The sequence below is a fragment of the Phascolarctos cinereus genome, unplaced genomic scaffold (assembly GCF_003287225.1).
Source record: "Phascolarctos cinereus isolate Bilbo 61053 unplaced genomic scaffold, phaCin_HiC Scaffold_4;HRSCAF=312, whole genome shotgun sequence".
NCBI classification, from domain to species: Eukaryota; Metazoa; Chordata; class Mammalia; order Diprotodontia; family Phascolarctidae; genus Phascolarctos; species Phascolarctos cinereus.
In genome coordinates this window covers 76,944,288-76,966,643 of record NW_027555847.1, presented here as the reverse complement: position 1 = coordinate 76,966,643, position 22,356 = coordinate 76,944,288, and the positions used below count along the sequence as shown (strand labels likewise).

The window sequence follows — 22,356 nt, the reverse complement described above, 5'->3', positions numbered from 1 at the left end:
ATCTTAACGAGGGAAGGGAACTCAAAAGCCATCCAGTCCAACCCACATTTGTACAGGAATCCCCTTTAGTGACATCCCTCACAACTGGTCTTTCATCCTTGATTTAAAAACCTCTAGAGAGTCATTGCTGAGGTCAAAGTCACACAGCCAGTGGAGGGAGAGACTAGAACCTAGATCTGATGTCTTCTAGTACAGTATTTTCCCCTTTATGCCATGGTTCTGCTCCTTGGTTCTTTTTGCTAAAGTTGAAGCAGAATTAAAGTCTGCAAATTATGCTGTAATTTATATTTCATAACCCCTAGTATAAGGACTTGTAGGCTTCAGTGGCTTTCTAGCATCTCCAGATTAAACTACAAATGCTTCCAGTTGGCATTTAAAGCCCTATACATCTAGTTCCAATGTATTTTTTTCCAGATATTTCTCGTTAATTCCCCTCATATACTCTCTATTCAAAACCAAATGGACTACTGGCTATTACCTGTCCATGACATTCCATCTCCTGCCCCTGCACCTCTGTGTAGGCTGTCCTCTGTGACTGGAATGTTCTCCTTCACCTCCAGTTCAAGAGCTAAGCCTTCATGAGGCTTTTCCTGACACATCTCTCCTCTTTCCCCCATTTATTAACAGTTTCTTTTGAAATTACTTGTATTATTTTGCATATGTTTTTATTACAGAGGCAGCATGATGTATTGTATAGAGATTTGGCCTTGGAGTAAGAAAGACCTGGATTCAAGTCCTGCTTTTGACACAAAACTGTCTGTGTGATTCTGGATGAGTCACTTAACTTCTCACTATCCCAAGCAAACCTCTCAGATTACATAATTCACAGAGCATGTGCCCTTCTGTATTGGGAGGGGCTTCTTTACCAGGAGCTTACAAGTGATAGCAGAGGTCCAGAGCTCCTTCTCTCCGCAAATGTATTTATTTATCCGTATACATATCATTGGTAGAATATAAGCTCTTTGAGAGCAGGAACTATTTTCATATTTATTTTTAAATGCCAGGATCCGCAAAGGCTTGGCACGTAATTGGTGTTTAAAAAAGGCAGTTCAATTGAACTAAACAAGTATTTAGAGGGTTATGGTTTTGTAGATACAAGATAGGATTGTTTTTATGCTGAACGAACAATTCATAATATTAAGTTTTATCATCTACCATGTCTGAACCAGGAGAATTGATGATTGTATAAGATTACCAATCAAGTTATTCAGTCCCTGCACATCCAGTCTTTATTACTAGATCATTTTGTTGAATTAAGCAAATACATTGGAATTATTACAATCATTTCATCTGAGCATTGATTTTCCTTTTTTTTTCTTTTGAAAACTGCTGACATTTCACAGTGGCTTTATCATAGACTGAGTCAACACAATAGATGTGCTGTCTTAGTCTGCCTGAAAAGACCTCCATCAATTTATGGAGCTCCAAGATAGCTTATAAAAATGGATGGATGTCAGACTCACTCAATTATCACAAAGCATATGGCTTTATTAGAAAACAAGAAGAAGTTGCTATATTATCAAGGTAGACTTGGAGGATGGAGTAATGCAGCAAGGCTTGTACTTTATGCCTATGGTAAGGCAGAAAATGTTAGTCTGGAATGTCAGCAAATACACTCAATGTGCAGACTTAATCATTTGAAATTACAATGATTTAATCATTACACTCCCCCTGGGAACCAGTCATCTTCATTTCTATACCTTGTCTCTTCCATCACTTATGATATGACCGTAGGCATAAAGAATAATTTGTCAAAATTCATATATCAGCTGAGTGCTTGAGTTGGTGGTGGAATCCCTGGCTTGTTGTTCTGTGTCCTATTCTCTGCCATTACCTTCTTTTACCTAGAACAGGTCATGGCTTCAAGAGGAGGGGTTGGTGACCTTGAGGAACAGCTTCTTTCCATTTCAAAATGTCTCACATGGTAGCTCCATGTCAATTACACACACACACACACACACACACACACACACACACTCACACCCCACATATATTCCTTAGCTGATACAAATCATGAAAAAAGATACTGAAGGCAAACAATAAACTGCATTTTTTTAATTAGCAAAGCTTCAAAAATGATTTAAAATTATTTGTTTTGCTTAAATTTTTGCTCTTTTGTCAAAGTGGCATGATATTTCCTCTTTCTTTTGAATTATCATGCAAATGGATAATGTTCAATGATATGCACCTCAGTTTTTAGGTTTTCCCTTCTCTCCCCTGCCTCCCTCTCAATTTATAAAAGTAATAGAGCAGTATTAAGATCAAATAGTATCCTATTACAAACCAGGCAGAAAACTTGAATGCTGATTTATGTGAGATTGATCAACAGTTGTATCTGTTTCCCTGAGGCTGAAGGACTATGGAAAATATGCAATTTATTGCCAAGGATCATGGGGTTGTGACCATAGAGTCAGGAAGGCAGCAGAGTACAGTCAAAAGAGTCAGAAGACTGGGATTCAAATCCTGTCTCTGATAGCTTACTTACTATATGACTTTGTCAAGTCCCTTAATGTCCTTGGTTAAGTGTAAAATGAAAGAGTTGGTTTGGGTGATCTCTGAGGTCCCTTCCTACTCTAAAGCTATAATTCTATCATAACCTGGGTTATATTGCCTTAGACACTTACCAGGTATTCGCCTAGATTTAACCTTAGTTTCTTCATCCATAAAATGGGTATAATCACAGTATTGCTATGAGGAACAAATAAGGTAAGGTACCGTATGTAAACTACTTTGCAGACCTTAAAGCATGCCAGCTATTACCCTGGAGTTTTTGTAGTCCTCACACTCATTGATAATTGAAATCTTTTCTCACTCATAGGAAGAAGTCTATACCAGGTTGTTCCTCGACTTCCAATGGTAAATCAATACCTGACCAAGTTCACCATTAAAGTACTTTACATGGCAAATTTTCTGCATGAGCTTTATAGCATACCAGGTGGGCTGGTCCTCAGCTGAGAGTTGAATATACTGGAGAATCCCAACAGCCTTCTTTCATATGCATAGAATGGTGATGGACTTGGGGTGGTGGTATCTCCTGGCCACTTGAGTCCAATCCTCAAACTGTCTGGAGATGATTACATGAGCTGTCTAGACCATGTTAGTTTATCTTTGCTGTCTAGTACTTGAGTTGACCAACATGGGTTGTAGGTGTAAGAGGGGAAAAGAGGGAGAGATAGCTGATGATATTTGAATGGATCGATACATGGATTCTGATTCAGCAAGGACTACCCTCCTCAACTTCCTAATTTGTTTACTATTCAAAAGTTGCAGGTATATTCATTCCAGATGGCAATATCCATTTGCCCTCCAAGAGCCGGGATAGTTACCTCAGCATGTCTTATGCATTTTATAGGGAGGAGGGTCTTCTGAGAAGTGGCCTTAGCTTAGAATGTTACCACTTTGACAGTCTTATCCACCACTGATACCAACTTCAAAACTTCAATCATACCTTCCCTTTAAGGTTTTTTTTTTTTTTAGAATTTCTTTTAACATCAAAGAAAACAGTTCTTACTTTACTGTTATTTGGGAGGAAGGTTAGAGGACTTCTCATATATCCGTATATAGCTATATTTGTTCCATTGCTATTCCTGGAGACCATCTCTTAAGTTTCTAACCTACCTCTTTCTCAAAGCTACCTGAAATAATCTTTTTAATAATGACTTCTGATTATGTCAAATGACTGCACTCAGATAACCCCTCTCTCATCCATCATAAGTTGCCTGGAAACCTTCAGTGATCCTCTATTGCTAGTAGGATAAAATAAAATGTTCTAGGTTGATATTTAAGACCCTGAATAATCTGACTCTAACCCATTTTCCTGGTTTATTTTATGTTACTTCCCTTCCAGACAAATCGGATTATTAGCTGTTCCCTGAACTTGTCTTTTTAGTCTTCCTGCATGCCTTTCAAGTCATTCATCCTCTAATTCCTGAAATGTACTCCTTCTTCAGGCAGCTAGGTGGCACAGTGAATAGAGTACCAGACCTGGAGTCAGAAAGATTCATCTTCCTGAGTTCAAATCTGGCCTCCAGACACTAGCATTGTGACTCTGGGCAAATCACTTAATCTTGTTTGCCTCCATTTCCTGATGTGTAAAATGAGCCAGAGAAGGAAATGGTAAACCACTCTAGTATTCTTTCCAAGAAAACCACAAATGGGGTCACAAAGAGTTAGATACAACTAAACAACAGGTTCAACTTTAACATAGGGGCAGCTAGATGGCTCAGTGGATAGCGCACTGGACTTCAAATCAAGAAGACTCATCTTCATGAGTTCAGCTCTGGCCTCAGCTACTTACTAGCTGTGTGATTGTGGGCAAGTCATTTAGCCTTGTTTCCTTCAGTTCCTCATCTTAAAATGAGCTGGGGAAGGAAATTGCAAACATTCTAGTATCTTAGCCAAGAAAATATCAAAATGGGGTCATGAAGAGTTGGACACGACTGAAACTATTGAACAACAAACTCCTTCCTCATCTCTATATATTGAAATTTTCTTCTTTCAAGGCTCAGCTCAAGTGAACTTCTGTGATACCTTCCATTATGTGTTTCTTTTCATCAAGGATGTCCCTTTCACCTCTGTTAAATTTACTCTGTGTAACACTTTATTTTTGTACACGTCACTCACTTCTATTGAATGACAAGCTTCTTGAGTTGGGGCAGGGGCTATATTATTTTTATATCATGATATCCCTAATTTCAGGACCAGTATTTTATATACATGCTTAATAAATACTTCTTCAATTGAACTGAATCATGACACAGATATGATAAGCATATTTAATAACATTTTCAACGATAATTATTTACATTCTATTTATATATAGACACAATGCTGAAACATAGTAATCTCTTAAAATTTCCTGAAGCATGGTTTACTTCTTCAAGATTAATCCTCTCTAAGACTGTGTTTTGCTTTGCAGGCAAATTATACCTTTGTCTTTGTGGACAAGCTGAAGATTGTTTTGGAAGCAATGCTGAAAATGTCTAGTATCTTTCAGAATGGTGGAAATGCTCAGATGATTAACCAGCTGCAGGTTAGTTATGATTCTTTGTGTGTGCAGAACTGTTTGCTAAGAAGTGTCTGAACTGTCAACATGGTCTTTGAAAAAGAACTGAAAGTGGGTAGTGTGGTGGAGTGGACAGAGGACCAGATTTGGTGTCAAGGGAACTAGGTTTGCATCTTTCAGCTCTTCTGCTTACTATGTGTGTCACCTTGGACAAGTCATTTTCCCTCTTGGAATGTCTATTACCTTATCTGAAAATGAAGTTTTTTGGACTAAGTGACTTCCAAGATTCCTTCAAGTTCTAAATTTATGGTCTTTTGAACATTGTGTCTCATAGAAATCTATGGTGCTGGAGAGAAACTCTTATTGGTTATTTTCATGTAATTGGAATCACTTTGTTTTAAGTAGCTCTCATGTAGAAAGGATCATTGGTAAGAATCCCCAGGATTAAAACTTGATAAATTCAAACCTGGCCCTATGTACTTTGTCTGCTTTTCAGCCTTTTTATCTATTTATAAAGGATAGGAGCCAGGATAAATTCAGCTTTAGGAACATTATTTCATTTTGTCCTCAGACAAACTCTGTAAAGTAGATGCTTCTCTAAATATAATTATGTAAAGACAGACTATACACACACAGAGGTTTATCTATATGTATATATATGTATGTGTGTATAATGAATATATTTATATGTCTATATGTTTGTATACATATATAGCATAGCAGCAATGGGTGGAATGCATGGCGTGTTCAAGGAATTCTAGAAGCCCTGGTATGAGGGCTTGGTGAGCCTTCTTAGGGATGTTCATTCACCTTTTGTGTCTACCTGGCACTCAACTCTCTCCTATGACTCCAAGAAACTATAGCATGCACAGTGGCCACACCCCCAGTAAACAGTCTTGGCAGACAGGCTAAATAAGGTTGAGGGTAACTGATGGGTCTAAAACTCATTGGTGAGTTAGGAGGATGTCTACCCCAAGCATGTGAAAACTTCCCTTGGTAGAATGGTGAAAGGGAACAATTTGTTCCAATGGCCATGAAGGCATCTAAAGCAGGTACTTAGAGCTTGATGAGACATCAAAGATGCCAAAATCATCAACCGTATCCATTGCCAGTCATCTTGACTTTTGTTTTGCCACTGAATTTTGATGACTTTCGAAGAGAGAGTGAGCCTGACAACTTTGAGCAACTCTGCCTCAGTTAAATCTAATTTATGCATGAGTCATGACATCACCCTGTGATGTCATTGGTTCTCTTTTAACAGAAAGGATGATCAGTAACAATAGCAGTTGGAGATCACATTGAGGAAACTCCATATATAAATGCCAGGTTATAATTTATAGCAAAAGAAAATGTTGTAAGTTCTTTCTATTAAAAATTAAAATTTTAATTTCAGGAAGCCCTGAGAAATACATTTATCAAAAACTTTGTAGAAAGCCAATTGCAGATTGATGTGGAGAAACTCACTGAAAAGCTACAGAACTATGGTAAGTATGTCTTTGTATATGTTATGGCTTATACAGAAATTGACTCATTTTGGAATTTCAAATAAGGTCTTCCACTTCAGAGAAAAAAGAAAAAAAAGCTAGATTTTGGGACTTTTATTGTATAATTAACTTCTTTTATCCTCGGTTCAGGATTTTTCATTTAATCTCAGTTATCTTTTATCTTGTTAGATTTGTACAATCATCCACACTTTCAGATCTTTTTTACACCTTCATTTTGTTCTCCAACAAATTAGCAAAAATCTTGATATCCTTGTCTGTGTCAAAGGACTCTCAACTCATTAAGGAGACATAAGAGGAAGGCCTTATTACTGCCCTCTCAGGAACACCCACTGTACTTACATCTGGATAGATTATGTCCAAAGCATTCTCCTGATTATGTTATCCTGTCAAAACACCTGTGCAGAAGAACCCAATCCCTGGGCATTACTAGTCAAGATTTTTACTATATACAAAATTGCCTGTATATACTTAAAAGAAAAATAATAAAACAATAAAATATAATATAAATAAGTAATATTTAACACTGATAACTATTTATTATTAATAAATAATAATAAATAATAAAAAAGAACGTTAGTTGATATTGACAGGCAGCTAGGTGATGTAGTGGATGGAGTGCTGGGCCTGGAGACAGGAAGACTCATCTTGAGTTCAAACCTGGCCTCAGATACTTACTACCTGTGTGCCCCTGGGCAAGCCACTTAACCTTGTTGGCCTCAGTTTTCTCATCTGTAAAATGATCTGGAGAAGGAAATGGCAAACTATTTCAGTATCTTAGCCAAGAAAACACCAAATGGGATCACAAAGAATTGGACATGACTGAATAATGACTGATCAACAATACAAATTGACACTGAACAGTATAGCAGGGCCCTTCAAGAGATGGGGTTGCCACATCCTATTTCTTTTGGCTCATGGCTCATTTTAGAATGGAGAAAGGTGGCTGAAAGCTATGGCCAGGCTCTACTTCCCAACACTTGTCTGTAGCTACCCATTTCCATCCTTTCTCTTTTTTGTCGATTTTCTCTTTTCCATTCACTCCTAATTAACGAAGGATTTCAGGGGAATAGAAAGTAGATATTCTTGTAGAAAAGGCTGCTTTGAAACTGTGTGGTTCCAGAGGGTCTGGAAAGGATGTTAGGGTGCAATCATTTTTATCCTATCAGAAGTATTGGGATTCAGAGGATTATACCATAAGTAGTAGATCTCATGTTGCTTATGAAAAGAAGAAAAAAACAAATTCTTTTTTCATTCACATCTAGACATTTTATAAATTCTGCTTTTATAACGAAGGAATTTCTATTTGTTTTCAATTTCTCTACAAATTATATTCTATAATCTTCTGGTCCCTCCCCCTAGATTGTTCTATGCCACATTGTTTTTGTGTCCCTCCTTTGCCCTCATCACATCTTCCCTTGTTTTAGACAATTTTTTTGGGTACATATTATGTCCTTCCTAGCAGACCGCAAGCTTCTTGGCAGGAATTATGTTGCTTTTATTATTTGTAGTTCTAGCATCTAGCATGTATTTGGTAAATATTTGTGGAACTGAATAAAATGAGAAGAATGCATACTGGAAAGGGAACTGGATTTAGAGTCAGAGTAACTATATTCAAATTTTAGTTCTGGTGTTTAGGGTCTATGGAATACTGAACAAGTAATTCAAACTCTGGGATTCAGTTTCTTCTTCTGTAACATGAAGGGATTGGATTAAATGACCTTAAAGGCCCTGCCTAATGCTATAGCATCTTATTCTATGAATCTAAACAAAAGCAGGGGATTGACCCAAGGAGATAATGTGTCCTAATTTGTTTACTTTTCTCAGCTGGGATGTTGGGCAAGATGTTTAATCACTCAAAGGCTGAGCAGTTTCATTCCTTGGCCCAAATCATGGTAAACATCTCATCCTGTGTGCTTTTAAATCGCTTCCAGCCCTTGGAGTCTGTGGAAACACTGGAGAGAGAAGCTAATGGGCTCATGCAACAAAACAATTTATTGGCTAGTAAGTAACTCTGGAGAACAGCTGTTATCTGGGAGATATCAGTTTGGCTATATTGTCTTTTTGCATATTTCTTTCTCAAAGTGTCTTACAATGGTGGAGGGAGAAGTGAAAAATGCCTTCAAGATAAAAGAGAGTAAAACAGAAGAAAAGCACAATGGTTTGATGAGAAGATATGCCTCATTCTTTCACCCCACAGAGAAAGTAATAAGAGCTAATGATCTTTCCATCAGCTTGAGCCTTAATCCTATTCACTGGATTTGGTCTCACTGACTGCGAGACATTTTTTATGTTTTCACGTCACACATGATAAATTATTTGTCCTGAGGTATAGAGTGATTCTTGTGATTTTTTTCAACCAGGCCTTTATTTTCATCATGGTTTATGGGTATGCTGGACCTTGCAAAATATGAGACTATGGCTTATTCATCATCATCTATTAGTTTTTTGGTCATTCAAGTAAAAAGTGTTATGGTCTTTTCCAATTCAGGTTGGTTCTATACTTCGTTGATTTTCTTTCAGTGTTATCTCATTGGCAAAACCCAGTGACTTCTTGATTTGTGTACATGTTGAGAGCCCATTTGATTAATGCACTGTGAACGCTATCTGTTCTTTGACGTCATCTATCTTTCATAGGAAGGAACTCTAGCTAATTGAAGAGTCTAATTCAGTACAACAATTCTTTTTTAAAAAATAGGACACAAAAATTCAAAAGTTCTTTTACATAAGAAAAAAAAAGATTTGCTTATCCAATATCAGTTCTATATGGTTCTGTGTGACCCATCAAAAGGACTGAATGCTTTCCTTTTCTTTTTTCTTCTATTAGGTATTATATTCAACAGTTCCTTAACCAGCAAAAGACACGCACCAGATTTTTTTGACCTCCCACATCATTTCATCTATACAATTAGAACCAGTGTTCTGTACAGTATGAGAACAGATTTGGTCAAAAACCCTTTGTGGAAATTCCATCCCCAAAGTCTTCCAGCTGATGGGTTCAAATACAATCACATTTTTGTTCCTCTGCAAGACATGATTGAAAGAGCCATCATTTTGGTGCAAACCGGACTAGATACGTTGACACCACCAATACAAGCCCAAGCCATGCCATATCCCTGCCACACCAGTGACTTGTAAGTTGAATTTCATATTTGATAGAACACGTGTGCTCTGAAGGCAGGAATGGCTTTGTTTCATGGTAGGAATTTAATGAGTCCTTGTTGAATCAAATATAAATGGGTTTTAGAACCAGGATGTCTTTAAATATTTTTTCATAACTCAAAAAGGTTCACATGTGGATAACCAAAAAATACTTCTGTACTTTCCCTAAGAGAGGGACGAATGCAACATTTTCAGAAAGCAAATACTTTGAAATTTAATTTTACATAATTAAGATATTTTGGTGGCCATCAAACAATAACTTTGCCATGATAGTCTGGTCAAATGGATTACATGAATTAGACACCAGGCAAATAGGATTGTATTTCTAACTTTAAAACTGATTTCATAAATAACCTTGACAAGATTATTTTCGTTTCTGTGTCTTAATTCCATTCAGCATGGATGCACAGAACCGAATAAGACAAAGTCTCTGTTTTCTAGGAGCTTACACTCTAGGAGGGGAGAATAAGACAGACAAATATTATGCTGTATTTTGTATCATAGAAAGTGTATCAAAAATCCCCAGTGATTCAACTATATTCTCTATTCAAATGTCTCTCAAATCTATATACTGAATCCTGATATTCTTTTGGAGTTCCATACCCACATATTCAGATTCCTATAGGACATTTCTCCCCATACATCCAGCTGAACACTTAAAAGTCAACATATCCCAAAGAAAGCTTATCTCTCCTCAACTCCACCACACAAGCTATTTCTCCTTGTGACATCACTGTAACTAATGAAGCGCTGTCATTGACCCATTCTCTCATGTCAGCTTCGGTACTGTTTATGATTCTTCCCTCTGCCTCACTTCTCATCTCCAGTCAATCACCAAGTCAAGTTAATTCAATCTTCAAATCTCTACCTCCTCCCCCATTTCCATTCTGACTGCTACCATCATATTATTAGACATAATTACCAACACAAATTATAAATATAGCCTTCCAACAGATTTTTTTTCACCTCCACTCCTTCCTTTAATCCATCTTTCATAATTCTGCCCAACTGTACTTCCATTTGGATAAATCAGGTCATGGCACTCTACTCAAAACTATTCAATTTCTGAGTTTCCCAAATAAAGTTTACAATTTTTAGCACGATATTTAAGAACTTTCCTAGTTTGACTCCTCCCCTATTTTATGGCTTTATCTCATTGTGGTACAGAGGCAAGAATTCTCTACCAGGTCAAGAGGATATGAGTTCAAATCTTTGGGATTTTGAACAAGTCACTTAATTTCTCTGGCCTCAGTTACCCCATCTACAAAATTAGGGCTTGACTAGATAACTTCTAAGTTTCCTTCTAGCTTTAAATATAAGATCTTACTACTGTGTATTATATACTCTGTCCAGACCATGCCATTTTATTACCCCTTAGACAATTTCTGAATTTTACTGTTTTTATACCTTTGTTCATACTCTTGCTCATGTTTAGTATGCCCTGTCCCTTCCACTTGTTGAATCCCTACTTAACTATTAAAGCCCAGATCAAAAACAACCCACTGTAGGAAATTTTCCTAAATCATTTAAATAGCTAATGACTATTCCTACATCAGATCTCATGTAACATTATGTCTACACCTCTGTTATGTACTTATTATCATGTTTTACCTTCATTGTTGTCCATTATGTGATCATGCACAGGTCTGATGGGTGTTCTGAGTGTCTATTAGCCAAGGATCTGTCTAATTAAATTCAAAGAGGCTCATCACCATTTTGGCTCCACGGTGATGAATTTTTGAATTAATTCCTTAAAACCATCAATTAAGTTGCAGAGGGGTTGAAGTCTGTGTCTCTCTCTCTCTCTCTCTCTCTCTGTGTCTCTGTGTCTCTCTCTCTCTCTCTCTCTCTGTGTCTCTGTGTCTCTCTCTCTCTCTGTCTCTGTCTCTCTCTCTCTCTCTCTCTCTCTCTCTCTCTCTTCTCTCCTCTCTCTCTCTCTCTCCATGTATGTATGTAAGTAGAATACCAGCACCAATGAAATTTCAGATTCTTGGAGTATTGACACTTGGAGTATATGACACATAGTCCATGTACTGATAGACTATTTCAGAAGGTAGTGGGTTAACTCTAATGTGGGATGGCCACTTGTCCCTTAAGGTATTATAAAAACATTTTCTGTATAGGAATATATAAGATTAAATAGCCTTTAAGGATCCTTCCAACTTTGAGGCATGATTTTATTGTGTTTATGTCATATCTTCTTAAGAGACTATAAACCAGGTCAGTAACTGTTACTCTGATTTTTGTAAACTTTGTATATTTACACACGTTGAAGGTATAAAATAAATTCTTATTGACTTGAATTAAATAAGATGCTCTGTGGAGTTATAAGTATGCCTTTTTAATGCCTGGGTTATAGTAACTGGGGGACAGGCAAGGCAATGGTATAGAGGACAGTCCTATCATGGTTGCAGTCATATTGGGAAAGGGGACGACCTGTTCCTCTCATGGGTTATGAGGGGAAAGGTGGCCCCAGGAGAGGTAGGCAATTCATTTGCCTACTGTGGCATGACAATCAATATCCTCTGGTAACATTATAATAATGTTCTCATAGGCCCTGCTCCCTTGTTCAGGCATATCATATGGTCGCTGCTGGGTATTTGGTTCATTTTAGGCATATAGTCTCTTCTGGTCTTCTGATTACTGCTAGGGGTTGCTCTTTTCTTCATATACACATATTTATATTGATATCTATCTGTGATTTATTTGCACTGAACACAATGACTTTATTGATGATATGCAACATAGGACTTTTTGTTTCTCTCCCCTACTGCCGGGATGCTTTGGGGCAAGGACTGAGAATGGGGCATGAGATCCCCAGAATAGGGGAATAGATTGGGACTCCCCAGTGGTAGAACTCTTCTTCTGGCTGGGGATGAAGATCCATGGCTTTCCACTTTACTCCTTAGAGGCTAATTAGATCATGAGGTCTACTACATGGTTCATATAACCAAACTCATTGTGATATCAGGAAATAAACTTGACAAAATGGCCATTAAAGGCAACATCAGTGCTAGAGTCAAAGGTAGAAGTGTGAATGTCATTGTTAAAATCACAGAATACTACCTGGTCTTCTGTGTAGCCCCAGATGCCCTTTAAAGGTCCCTCTGATGTTTGCTTCATTACTTTCTTGATATCATCATATTTGGCAGATTTCTCCAGGCAGCAGGGCAGATCCACAACAGATACATTAGGAGTAAGAAGACGGAAGGCCATGTCTGCATAACTTTGCCTACAGCTTTAGCGACACTAGTGGAATGAGTGGATGATGTTTTGGGCAGCACCATGCCCATTACACCACAACTTGCCAGAGGGGCCATCTACCATCTTCAGGGTAGCAATAATGGCATGGACTGTGATCATGAGTCCTTCCACAAGGCTAAAGTTGTCATGGATATCCTTGGCTGGAGAGGCAAGCACCATCTCTCTGGGCCTTAGTTTCTTCACTTATAAAATGAGAGAATCAGAACAGATGATCTGTAGTGTCCTTTCCTATTCTAATTCTATGATGATAGCCCTGGGTCTTTTAATTTCAGAGTCAAAGTTTTCACCTCATATAAGAGGTAGGTAACTGGGTGGCATAGTGTGTAGAGTGTTGAACTTAAGAGTCAGGATGTGCAAAAAGACACACCTTTTTGTATCACCCCTTTGTAGTTCTAATGCCTTTAGAGCTAGAAGAAACTTCAGAGAGTAAATAGTTCAACATCCTTAATATATAGATGAGGAAACTAAGGCTTAGAGAGTATCAATGATTTGCCCAAATTTATTCAAGTAGTCAGTAGCAGTACCACTATCTGAACTCAGTCTAACACTAAATCCTTGCTTCTTTCTCTGCACCAAATTGTCTCTCATTCTTTAAGTTAAATCAGAGACTGATTCTCTGACCTCTGGGACAGGATGCATCTCACTAACTGGGTCCTTAATATAATATTTAGTAAAAATAAAGGATTAGGCGCTAAAAAGTTGCATTATAATAATAGTTGGGAGTAGCTGGAGAGTAAATTGCTCATCTTCTCATGTTCTATTGACTTTCAATCTAAAAAGATTTGTTCTTTTTGTTGTTCACTTGTTTTGTGTCTAAATCTTCATGACAGCATTTGGGGTATTTTTTTTTTGGCAAAGATATTGGAGTGTTTTGCCATTTCCTTCTCCAGCTCATTTCACAGATGAGGAACTGAGGCAAGCAGGGTTAAATTATTTGCCCGAGGTCACACACTTACTAGTGTCTGAAGCCAGATTTGAACTCAAGAAGATGAGTCTTCCTGACTCCAGGCCCAGAACCCTATCCATTGTGCCACCTTGGAGAGAATTTATTTCTACTTCCCTAAGAAGTGGCTTGTTTCTAAGAATATTAGACACAACCCTTCTCCTCTTTCAATATAATCTTCTAGAGCTATGTAAAATATAAGCTTTTATGTTTTAAGTCCATGAATCCTAAATGTCCCCTATAGAGTGACTAATTTTTATTTCATTATAAGAAGTATAATTAGCCACAAATTTCACTTATTAGATTTTCTTACCTTCACAATGAAGACTAGCAGTTCTTTTAAGGTTCTATTTCAAATGACGTTGTTATTGAGCTCTATTGCTCAAGACACTGGAGATTCATTTTAAAGACAGATGTTCCTTTCCAGTTGTTTCCCACCTGGCAGCATGCTCTCCTTTGGAGTTCTCTATCATTACCCCATGTTCCAGATTCATTTGCCTCTCCCAATTTTCAGCTTCCTCTTATGTATTGTCTTCCCTCATTAGATTGTCAGCTTTTTGAGGGTAGAGACTATCTTTTTCATATTTGATCTCCAAGTACTTATTGATGCTCTTAAACTTAGCATTTAATACTTAGCACAGTGCCAAGAACATGATAGGTACTTTAGAGATGGTTGATGACTTAATCTGTAGGGATTCAATCTGGTCAAATTACCTTAATACAAGAATGACAAAGAGGAAGAATTCACACATATGATAGAGTGGCAAGGACACTGGATCTGGAGTAAGAGGAGCTTGGTTTAAACTAGATCTGCTACTTGCTACCACTGTGACACTGAACAAGTCACTTAATCCATCTGGGACTCATTTTCCTCATCTAGAAAATTAGAAATTGCAATGTATTTAGAGTTAGTAGAGAGCAATTTCCAATGATCCTATGCCAAACATTAAAAAAATACCTAAAAGAAATGAAAGACTATGATCCTCTTTAACCTGGTCATGAAGCCAAGAATATTCAGTGGAAGAATGACTTTGTCTATTTCCCATCCCTGGGGTTTTTGGATCTTGACTCAGATGGGTGTTAGAAGTGCCTGATCCTAGGATACTCCATTGTGTATACTTTGAAGAAGAAAAGAAAAGAAGGGAATGGAAGTTGGAAGTGAGAAATACTTCTATAAGTTCTACTTGGAGAAATTGGGTTAATATTACCTTGTTTTGTGTCAGTAAGCCAATAATTCTGTAGTGATTTTTCCATGACAAAATGAGGTATTCAATTTTACAGGCATTTATTAAGTATCTACTATGTGTAATATCTGTGCTGCGGTTGGAGAGTCAAAGAGAAAACAAAAAGTTCCTGCCCTGTAGAATCTTACTGTATTGAGAGTTGGGAGAGAGAACCTAGTTAACAGTATTTAATAAGACCCTCCTATGTGCCAGCCTATTCTGTGCTGGTGATACAAAGAAAGCCAAAAAATATTCCCTACTCTCAAGGAGTTCGTGATTTAATGAGGGGGCAATATTAAAGTAATTATGTAAAATGAAGATATATAGGGGATAAACTGGAGGGAGGCTCTAGCATTAAGGGTGGATCAGGAAAGGTTTTTTTTAGAAGATGAGATTTCAGTTGAGACTAGAAGGTAGAAGGTAGTCAGGGGAAAGAGAGAGAGAGAGAGAGAGAGAGAGAGAGAGAGAGAGAGAGAGAGAGAGAGAGAGAGAGAGAGAGAGAGAGAGACAGAGAGAGAGACAGAGAGACAGAGACAGAGAGGCAGAGACAGAGAGACAGAGAGAGACAGGAGAGAGACAGGAGAGACTGAGATTGGAAAGGTAGGAAAGAGCCAGATATGAAAGTCTTTAAAAGCCAGAGGGTTTTTAAATACTTATAGGTATTTAATTTTAATACCTACAGGTATTAGGGAGTTACTGGAGTTTATTTTCATCTCTTTGGAGAAGCAACTTTAATCTATTTTTGTAGCTATCCATATTTACCACTTGGTTCTTTTATTTCTGTCTTACCTTCTGTTGGTAGGAATTAAAAGAAAAATGAAAACTATCCCTACATAAGTTAGAAATAAAGATTGTTGAAAAATCTAATGTCTTTTCATCATTCACAAAAAAGGAATTGTTATTCATATCTGTTTTAAATGTTTCTTGAGGACAGAGTAAACAGAAATTATTATAAAACAAGCATAGGAGAAGAATTTTAATTTTTGGTGAAAATTGTAATGTTATAAACTTATATTTAAAAGTGAAACAGTTTAAGAGAATGATCAAGGGCTAAAACCTAAATAACTCTGGTTAAGCTTTTCCTGTAGAGGGGAAAATGAACGATATTACCTACTGAGGTCATCTTCGGAGCATTTTAGAAATGAATTTGTATGCTTCTTCAGAAGGTTAGCCTTTGTAGAGAAAGGAAAACATTGTTGCCTGGTGTTTCCTTCCCTGTGTATGATTTCATATCTATAATAAAAGCTGAGTCAGATTTGCAGATATTAATTATTTCCTCATTTACTGGAATCTGGTTTCTGTGAGAATATGCAATGTGATAGGATCGATAGTCATCACTTCTACTCGCACTTTTATAAAATGTAAGGAACTGAATAACAAATAGGCAAAATTTGCCAACCTCAAAAATAGACTAAGGATTAATTGTTTTAATTATATGGGTCATTTAAGTTTTATTACTATAGTACATTGTGTTATTTTCAGAAGAACATATGGTGTTTATTATTATGGTACAATTGGATATTATTTATGACATTTTCTGCATATGTATATTTACCTGCTCTAAAAACTATGTGGAAAATAAGATGTCAACTGATTAAAATACAAAATATTTATAAAATGGAATAATCTAAAACACTCAAGTTTTCTCAAAATAAACCATGTCTTAGATATTAGCTAAATTTAAAATAAGTGTATAAACATTAGATGTATGATAATAGCATAGTAAAAATAATTATAGTAATTATAATATTCATTATTATTTATGCTTACATTCTTTGTAATTTTCTAAATCAAAAAATATAAAAAGCCTAATAATTTAAAAAAGTTTACCTTTAAGTGGTCCTTTCCTCTTTTAAGTTGTTATATATATCATACACATGTTCAGTAGCTACTGACAGTCCTAGAAAATAAAAACAAATGAACCCAATTCACATAAATATGATAGAATTCTACAATTAGAGTACAAGGGACTTTAAGAGATCATAAGTTCTAACCCTGTAACATCTATAACAATGTAATGATAGGTAGCATTGCTAAATGGATAGAACATTGGATTCAGGAAGACTTGGGTTCAACTTTTCACTCTAGCATTTATTAGCTGTATAATCTTGGGCAAGATAGCTACCCTTTTTTGTCCTGTTTTGTAAACTGAGGGATTTGGGTCACATGGCTTCTTAAGTCCCTTCTAACTCTAAACTTCAATCAGAAGTCTGGTCCCTTTCTCCTTCCCTCTCAGAAACGAAAGGATAGAGCTGCATCCAGAATAATTTAACTTTTCCCCAAGAAATAAAGAATATAAGAAAATGTAAAATAAAGCATTTCCCAGACACTAAAGCAGGGGTTTTTAACCTTTTGAATGTTATAGAATCCTTTTGCTTTTCTGGAGCTGATGTGTGGATTTTTTTGGGGGGCCAGCTAGGCAATGGGGTTAAGTTACTTGGTCACATAGCTAGTAAGTGTCTGAGACCCTATTTGAACTCAGGTCCTCCTGACTCCAGGGCCAGTGCTCTATCCACTACGCTACCTAACTGCCCCTATGGGTTTTTTCAACTGATTCTTTTCTGTGCTCAGAAGCTCTTTCATTATTGTGTTCAGGTTTTTTGACTTGTCATGTTTTTCTGGGAGACATACAATCCTTAAATTGTCTCTATGCAGCTTGTCTATCAGATCAACATGTTTTGCTTGTGTGGAGAATGTATTTTTTCTTACCGTCACTATTTTTGCTTCTCTTCTTCCAGATTGTCCTTTACTTCTGTGCATTTGTATTCCCACTCTATTGTTTTCTCTTGTTTCTTTGGTGAGACTTGCTTCCATAGATTCAAGTTTTTCTACTCTGCCAATTATTTCTGTTGTGTAGGGCATAAATTCTTCTCTCATATTTCTCATTTCTATTTTAAACCACTCAGGAAAAGCATGTTGTGGTTACGTGCTCTCCTCAAAATAAATCCACATGGTTTTCTGACTCATCTGATGTTTCTGATGTTAAATCTTTTTTTTTTTTTTTGATATTTGTTGATAGAAGCCTGAACTGGCTTCTAATAGATCTGTAGACCATATTTTCTTCTATTGCTAATGTCTTCCCTGTTTGGTTTATCTGTTTATGCTCAAGATCTTTGATATCTATGGAAATTTCAGTCTTTTTTTTTTTTTGATTCCAGTTCTACCCTCCATATTGTGCCCTATTGCTCACTTTCTGACTGCCTTCCTATTGATGGTAGTTTCCCTGGGCACTGAATCTTAAAACATCTCAATCTCCTCTCATGCTGGGCAAATTATGGTTCACCAGCCTAGGTATTAGTCCAAATATTATTTGGAGGGACAGAATTGGACTTGGCAGGATGCTGGGTTCTTTCATTCAGGCATACCAAAGGACCACACATGCCCCTTCGCCCCATCCTCCACTGTGTCCTGCCCTATTTCCTCTGCTCCCCAGTTCTCTGCCTCAGCAATATAGAGTGTTGCCATATTGCCACTGTTGAAGCCTGGGAAAATTTCTGGTATTTGGAGTGTGGATATTTATGGTTCTGGAAGAAAGAGCGGGGTCAGCATGTGGGATTACATTCTGCTGCAATCTTGTGTCTTGTGTTGGCTTATTCAACATTGTTGAACGAGAGAGGGGGTACCGAGTAAGCATGAATTAGGTATCAATTCATAGAGTTGCTACCTTCTTTGGGTTCTTAGTGTCTTAGACCATTGAGATAGCTGAAATTTCTTTATCTCTGACATATAATTTCTGTTTTGGAAAAGTTTGAGAGGTCAGGAGGATCAGAGAAAATGTCAGATCTTCCACTTTGTTGGGCATGTGACCTGAAAGCCTCCTTTGTTTTTCTTTGTATTTCAAGTACTTCTAAGTATGCATAGCACATAGTAAGTGCTTAATGTTTCTTGATTTTACTTGACTTTGGCAGTCTGAGAAAGCCCTTGGAGCTGTTCTCATAATGTTTTTAAATACAAAAACCAAAATACATAGTATTACAATTGAAATCATTTATACTGAAATACAGTTATCAATTTTTTAAAAGGTCATGAACATGAACATGTATAGCAGGGGTGGGGAGCCTGTGGCCTTGAGGCTACATATGGGCCCTTAGTTCTTCAAGTGAGGCCCTTTCACTGAATCCAACCTTTGGATTTGTTCCCCACCCCTGATATACACCTTTACTAAAGGGTTATTGTCATTTAGCTGTGTCGATACTTACAGACTTTTCTTTTGTTTACAGATTCTTGAACAATGTTGGCTTCTTCTTTCCACTGATAATGATGTTGACATGGATGGTATCTGTAGCTAGTATGGTCCGAAAGCTGGTTTATGAGAGAGAGATTCGTCTTGAAGAGGTATTATTATTATTTAACCACAAATGCAGAACTGGTTAGGACAAAGAGGGAAATGAAAAATTAATGCTGCAAGATAACACTGGCTTTGAGGTTGAAGAATCTGGATTTGAGTCCCAGTGCTGATAATTTCTACCTGTATGACCATGGGGAAGTCTTTTTTAACCACTCTCTGCCTTAGTTTCCTCATCTATAAAATGAAAGTATTGAGGTTAATCATCTTTAAGATCTCTTGAAGTTCTAAATACTATCATCCTATTACTATACTGTGGCATTTGAGTTCTGTGGGGGCTAATGTGATGGAGCAGATTAAAAAGACCTTGATTTGAGGTCTAATTGTGATATTAGCTGAGTCCACCTGGGCATGTCACAATTTTGAGAATTGATTTCCTCATCTATAAAATGGGAATAAAAATACTTCCACTTCCCTGCTCATAAGAATATTGTGAAGAAAAAGCTTTGTTAACCTAAAAGTAGAGTAGAAATGGGTGTTGTTGAATCAAATGTACCTGTTTTATATTCACTCCAGTCCCTGGGTTTCTGATTTAGAGTCTTGCTGTCAAGTCAGATTCTGAGGAAAACTGCCTTAAGTTGGAGCCTCAACCCCTGCTGGCACAAAAAGGCTTCTTTCTTTTGAGATTAAGGGGTACTGACAAAGGATGGAGACAATAGAATAAAAATCTAACTGTCTTTACTCAAGGATGTTGCTCCCTCAGCAAATTCTCAAAAGTTTCTCAAAAGAATGGAGAGGTAGAATTAGAAAGAAAACAGTCTGTCAGGTACCTAGCTTTTGGCATTGATGGCATGAAGGGATATTTGGTTTGCCTCATTTGGTCATGCTACATTTCACGAACTGAAATAATGTTAAAGCTAGTTTTAAAAAATGTTCGTGTCCTGAAATACGTTCCTAGGAAAGAGCTACATCACAGCCCAATCATCCACCATTATAATCTCATTGAGGCAGAAGGAAGACATCAATCATTTGTTCGTTTTACAGATGAGAAAACAATATTTGTCAACTTGACCAGGTCATAAAACACATACAAAGTGTGCTACATACCTAACCTCATTTTACAATAATCCTGTGAGCTAGTGATATGGGAATATTTTCCCATTTTATAGATGAAGAAACTGAGTCTTGGAGAGGAAAAATGACTTGCCCATGGTAATGTAGGTGGTGCGTCTCAGATGTAGGATTTGAATTCAAGATTGTTCTGACTTCTTTCCTGTATACCACATTGCCTCTCAACTCATTTGCTTTCCACACAGCTATAGACACTTAAAGTTTGTATTATTTAACTCTTGTGTATATGTTTAATTTTTTTCATGAATTTAAAATTCACCTCTCAAATTATATCATGAACCTATTGAAGGTATAGGCTATGTTTTATACTTCTTAGCATCTTCCACTGCATGTAGCACAGTGATTTGTATATAGCAGATACTTGAAAAATGTTTATTAGTTTATCCTTTTTTATTTTATGTATAGTAAACTAAAAATTCAGAGAAAGCAAAGTAAATTATATTTGGAAGAATTTTAATTTTAATTAATTAACTGATCTTATTCTTTTCATAACTTTTCCTAATGACATAAGGGACTGATCCCATTTTTTACTTCAAGATTTGGAGGCAGCTAAGTGGCGCAGTGGGTAGAGCACAGGCCTTGGAGTCAGGAGGACTTGAGTTCGGATCTGGCCTCAGACCAAACACTTGACACTTACTAGAGCTGTGTGACCCTGGGCAAGTCACTTAACCCCAATTGTCTAAAAAAAAAAAGATTAGAAGACATTGTTTCTGAAGGGCTAAGAGGGAGTCTGTGTTTGATATACATTCTCTGGCTCTTTATCCTTTTCTTCTTCCCCCATTAAAAAAAATCCTCCTGCTAAGCCAACAGTGACAGCAAATGGGATTCATTGAAATAAATGTAATGATTGATTTGTCTCTCCATCAAATTCTGATTCCCCCCCCCACCCCATTTTATCTGGTAAAGAAGTCTAGTATTTTTGCCAAACCTGAAGGGACAGCAGAGATAATCTTGTTCTGGTCATTACTTAAAAATGAGGAAATTGAGGTCCATAGAGGTAAAACAATTTACCTAAAACAACCTAGCTACTTGGTAGCAGCACTGGGGCTAAAAGCCACTTGGACCAGTTTTAACTGTCCTATTCTTTCCCATTTTTTCATGGTTAATGGTAATTCAAGATTCTTTCTCTTGACAGTATATGAGGATGATGGGTGTTCACCCTACTGTTAACTTCCTTGCCTGGTTTCTGGAGAATATCGTCATGCTTATTATAAGCAGCTGTGCTCTGGCCATCATCCTGAAAACAAGTGGCATCTTTGTGCATAGCAATGCTTTCATCATTTTCCTCTTCCTTCTGGACTTCGGAGTTTCAGTCGTCATGCTAAGCTTCTTACTCAGTGCATTTTTCAGCAGTGCCAATACTGCAGCCCTGTGTACCAGTTTGGTGTATATGATCAGCTTTTTGCCTTACATAGTTCTCTTAGTCCTACACAACCAATTAAGTTTTGCTATTCAGACAGTTCTGGTAAGTCATGGCTCTATGCCCTACTCCTCCCGTCTCTCAACAAAACAGAATAACAAACTTGACCTGTTAGTTTAGTCTATTTTAGGGCTATTTCAGGAGAGGTAATAAGGTATAGCAGTTTGAAGGAGTTAAAAAAATCTGGGCTTAGGGCCTGCCTCTGACTCTTCACATTAGCTGTTTAGCCTTGGGATAAGTCTCTTAATGTCTCAGGCTCCAGACAGCTCTCTTAAAACAATAAATTGGAGAAGAGTTGCTGATGTGAATGGGGGGAGGAAGTTTCTACACTGGGAGTTCCCTACTTGGACGGATTTATAGGTGGTGTCAAAAAATCAATGACAAGAATAACAACCTTTTAAAGGTCTCCTTTTCATTATTC

General features: G+C 37.1%; 1 protein-coding gene and 1 pseudogene across 1 annotated transcript in view; one reads left to right on the top strand and one right to left on the bottom strand.

Moving 5' to 3' along the window:
* Positions 1–22,356, top strand: part of ABCA13 (ATP binding cassette subfamily A member 13) — a 482,687-nt gene that overhangs the window by 124,709 nt on the left and 335,622 nt on the right. Inside the window, 6 exon segments of the mRNA XM_078151686.1 lie at positions 4,919–5,032; positions 6,399–6,489; positions 8,335–8,511; positions 9,335–9,641; positions 19,320–19,434; positions 21,651–21,980. Of these exon segments, the coding sequence (XP_078007812.1) occupies positions 4,919–5,032; positions 6,399–6,489; positions 8,335–8,511; positions 9,335–9,641; positions 19,320–19,434; positions 21,651–21,980 (1,134 nt within the window).
* Positions 12,437–13,092, bottom strand: LOC144457007 (glyceraldehyde-3-phosphate dehydrogenase pseudogene; annotated as a pseudogene).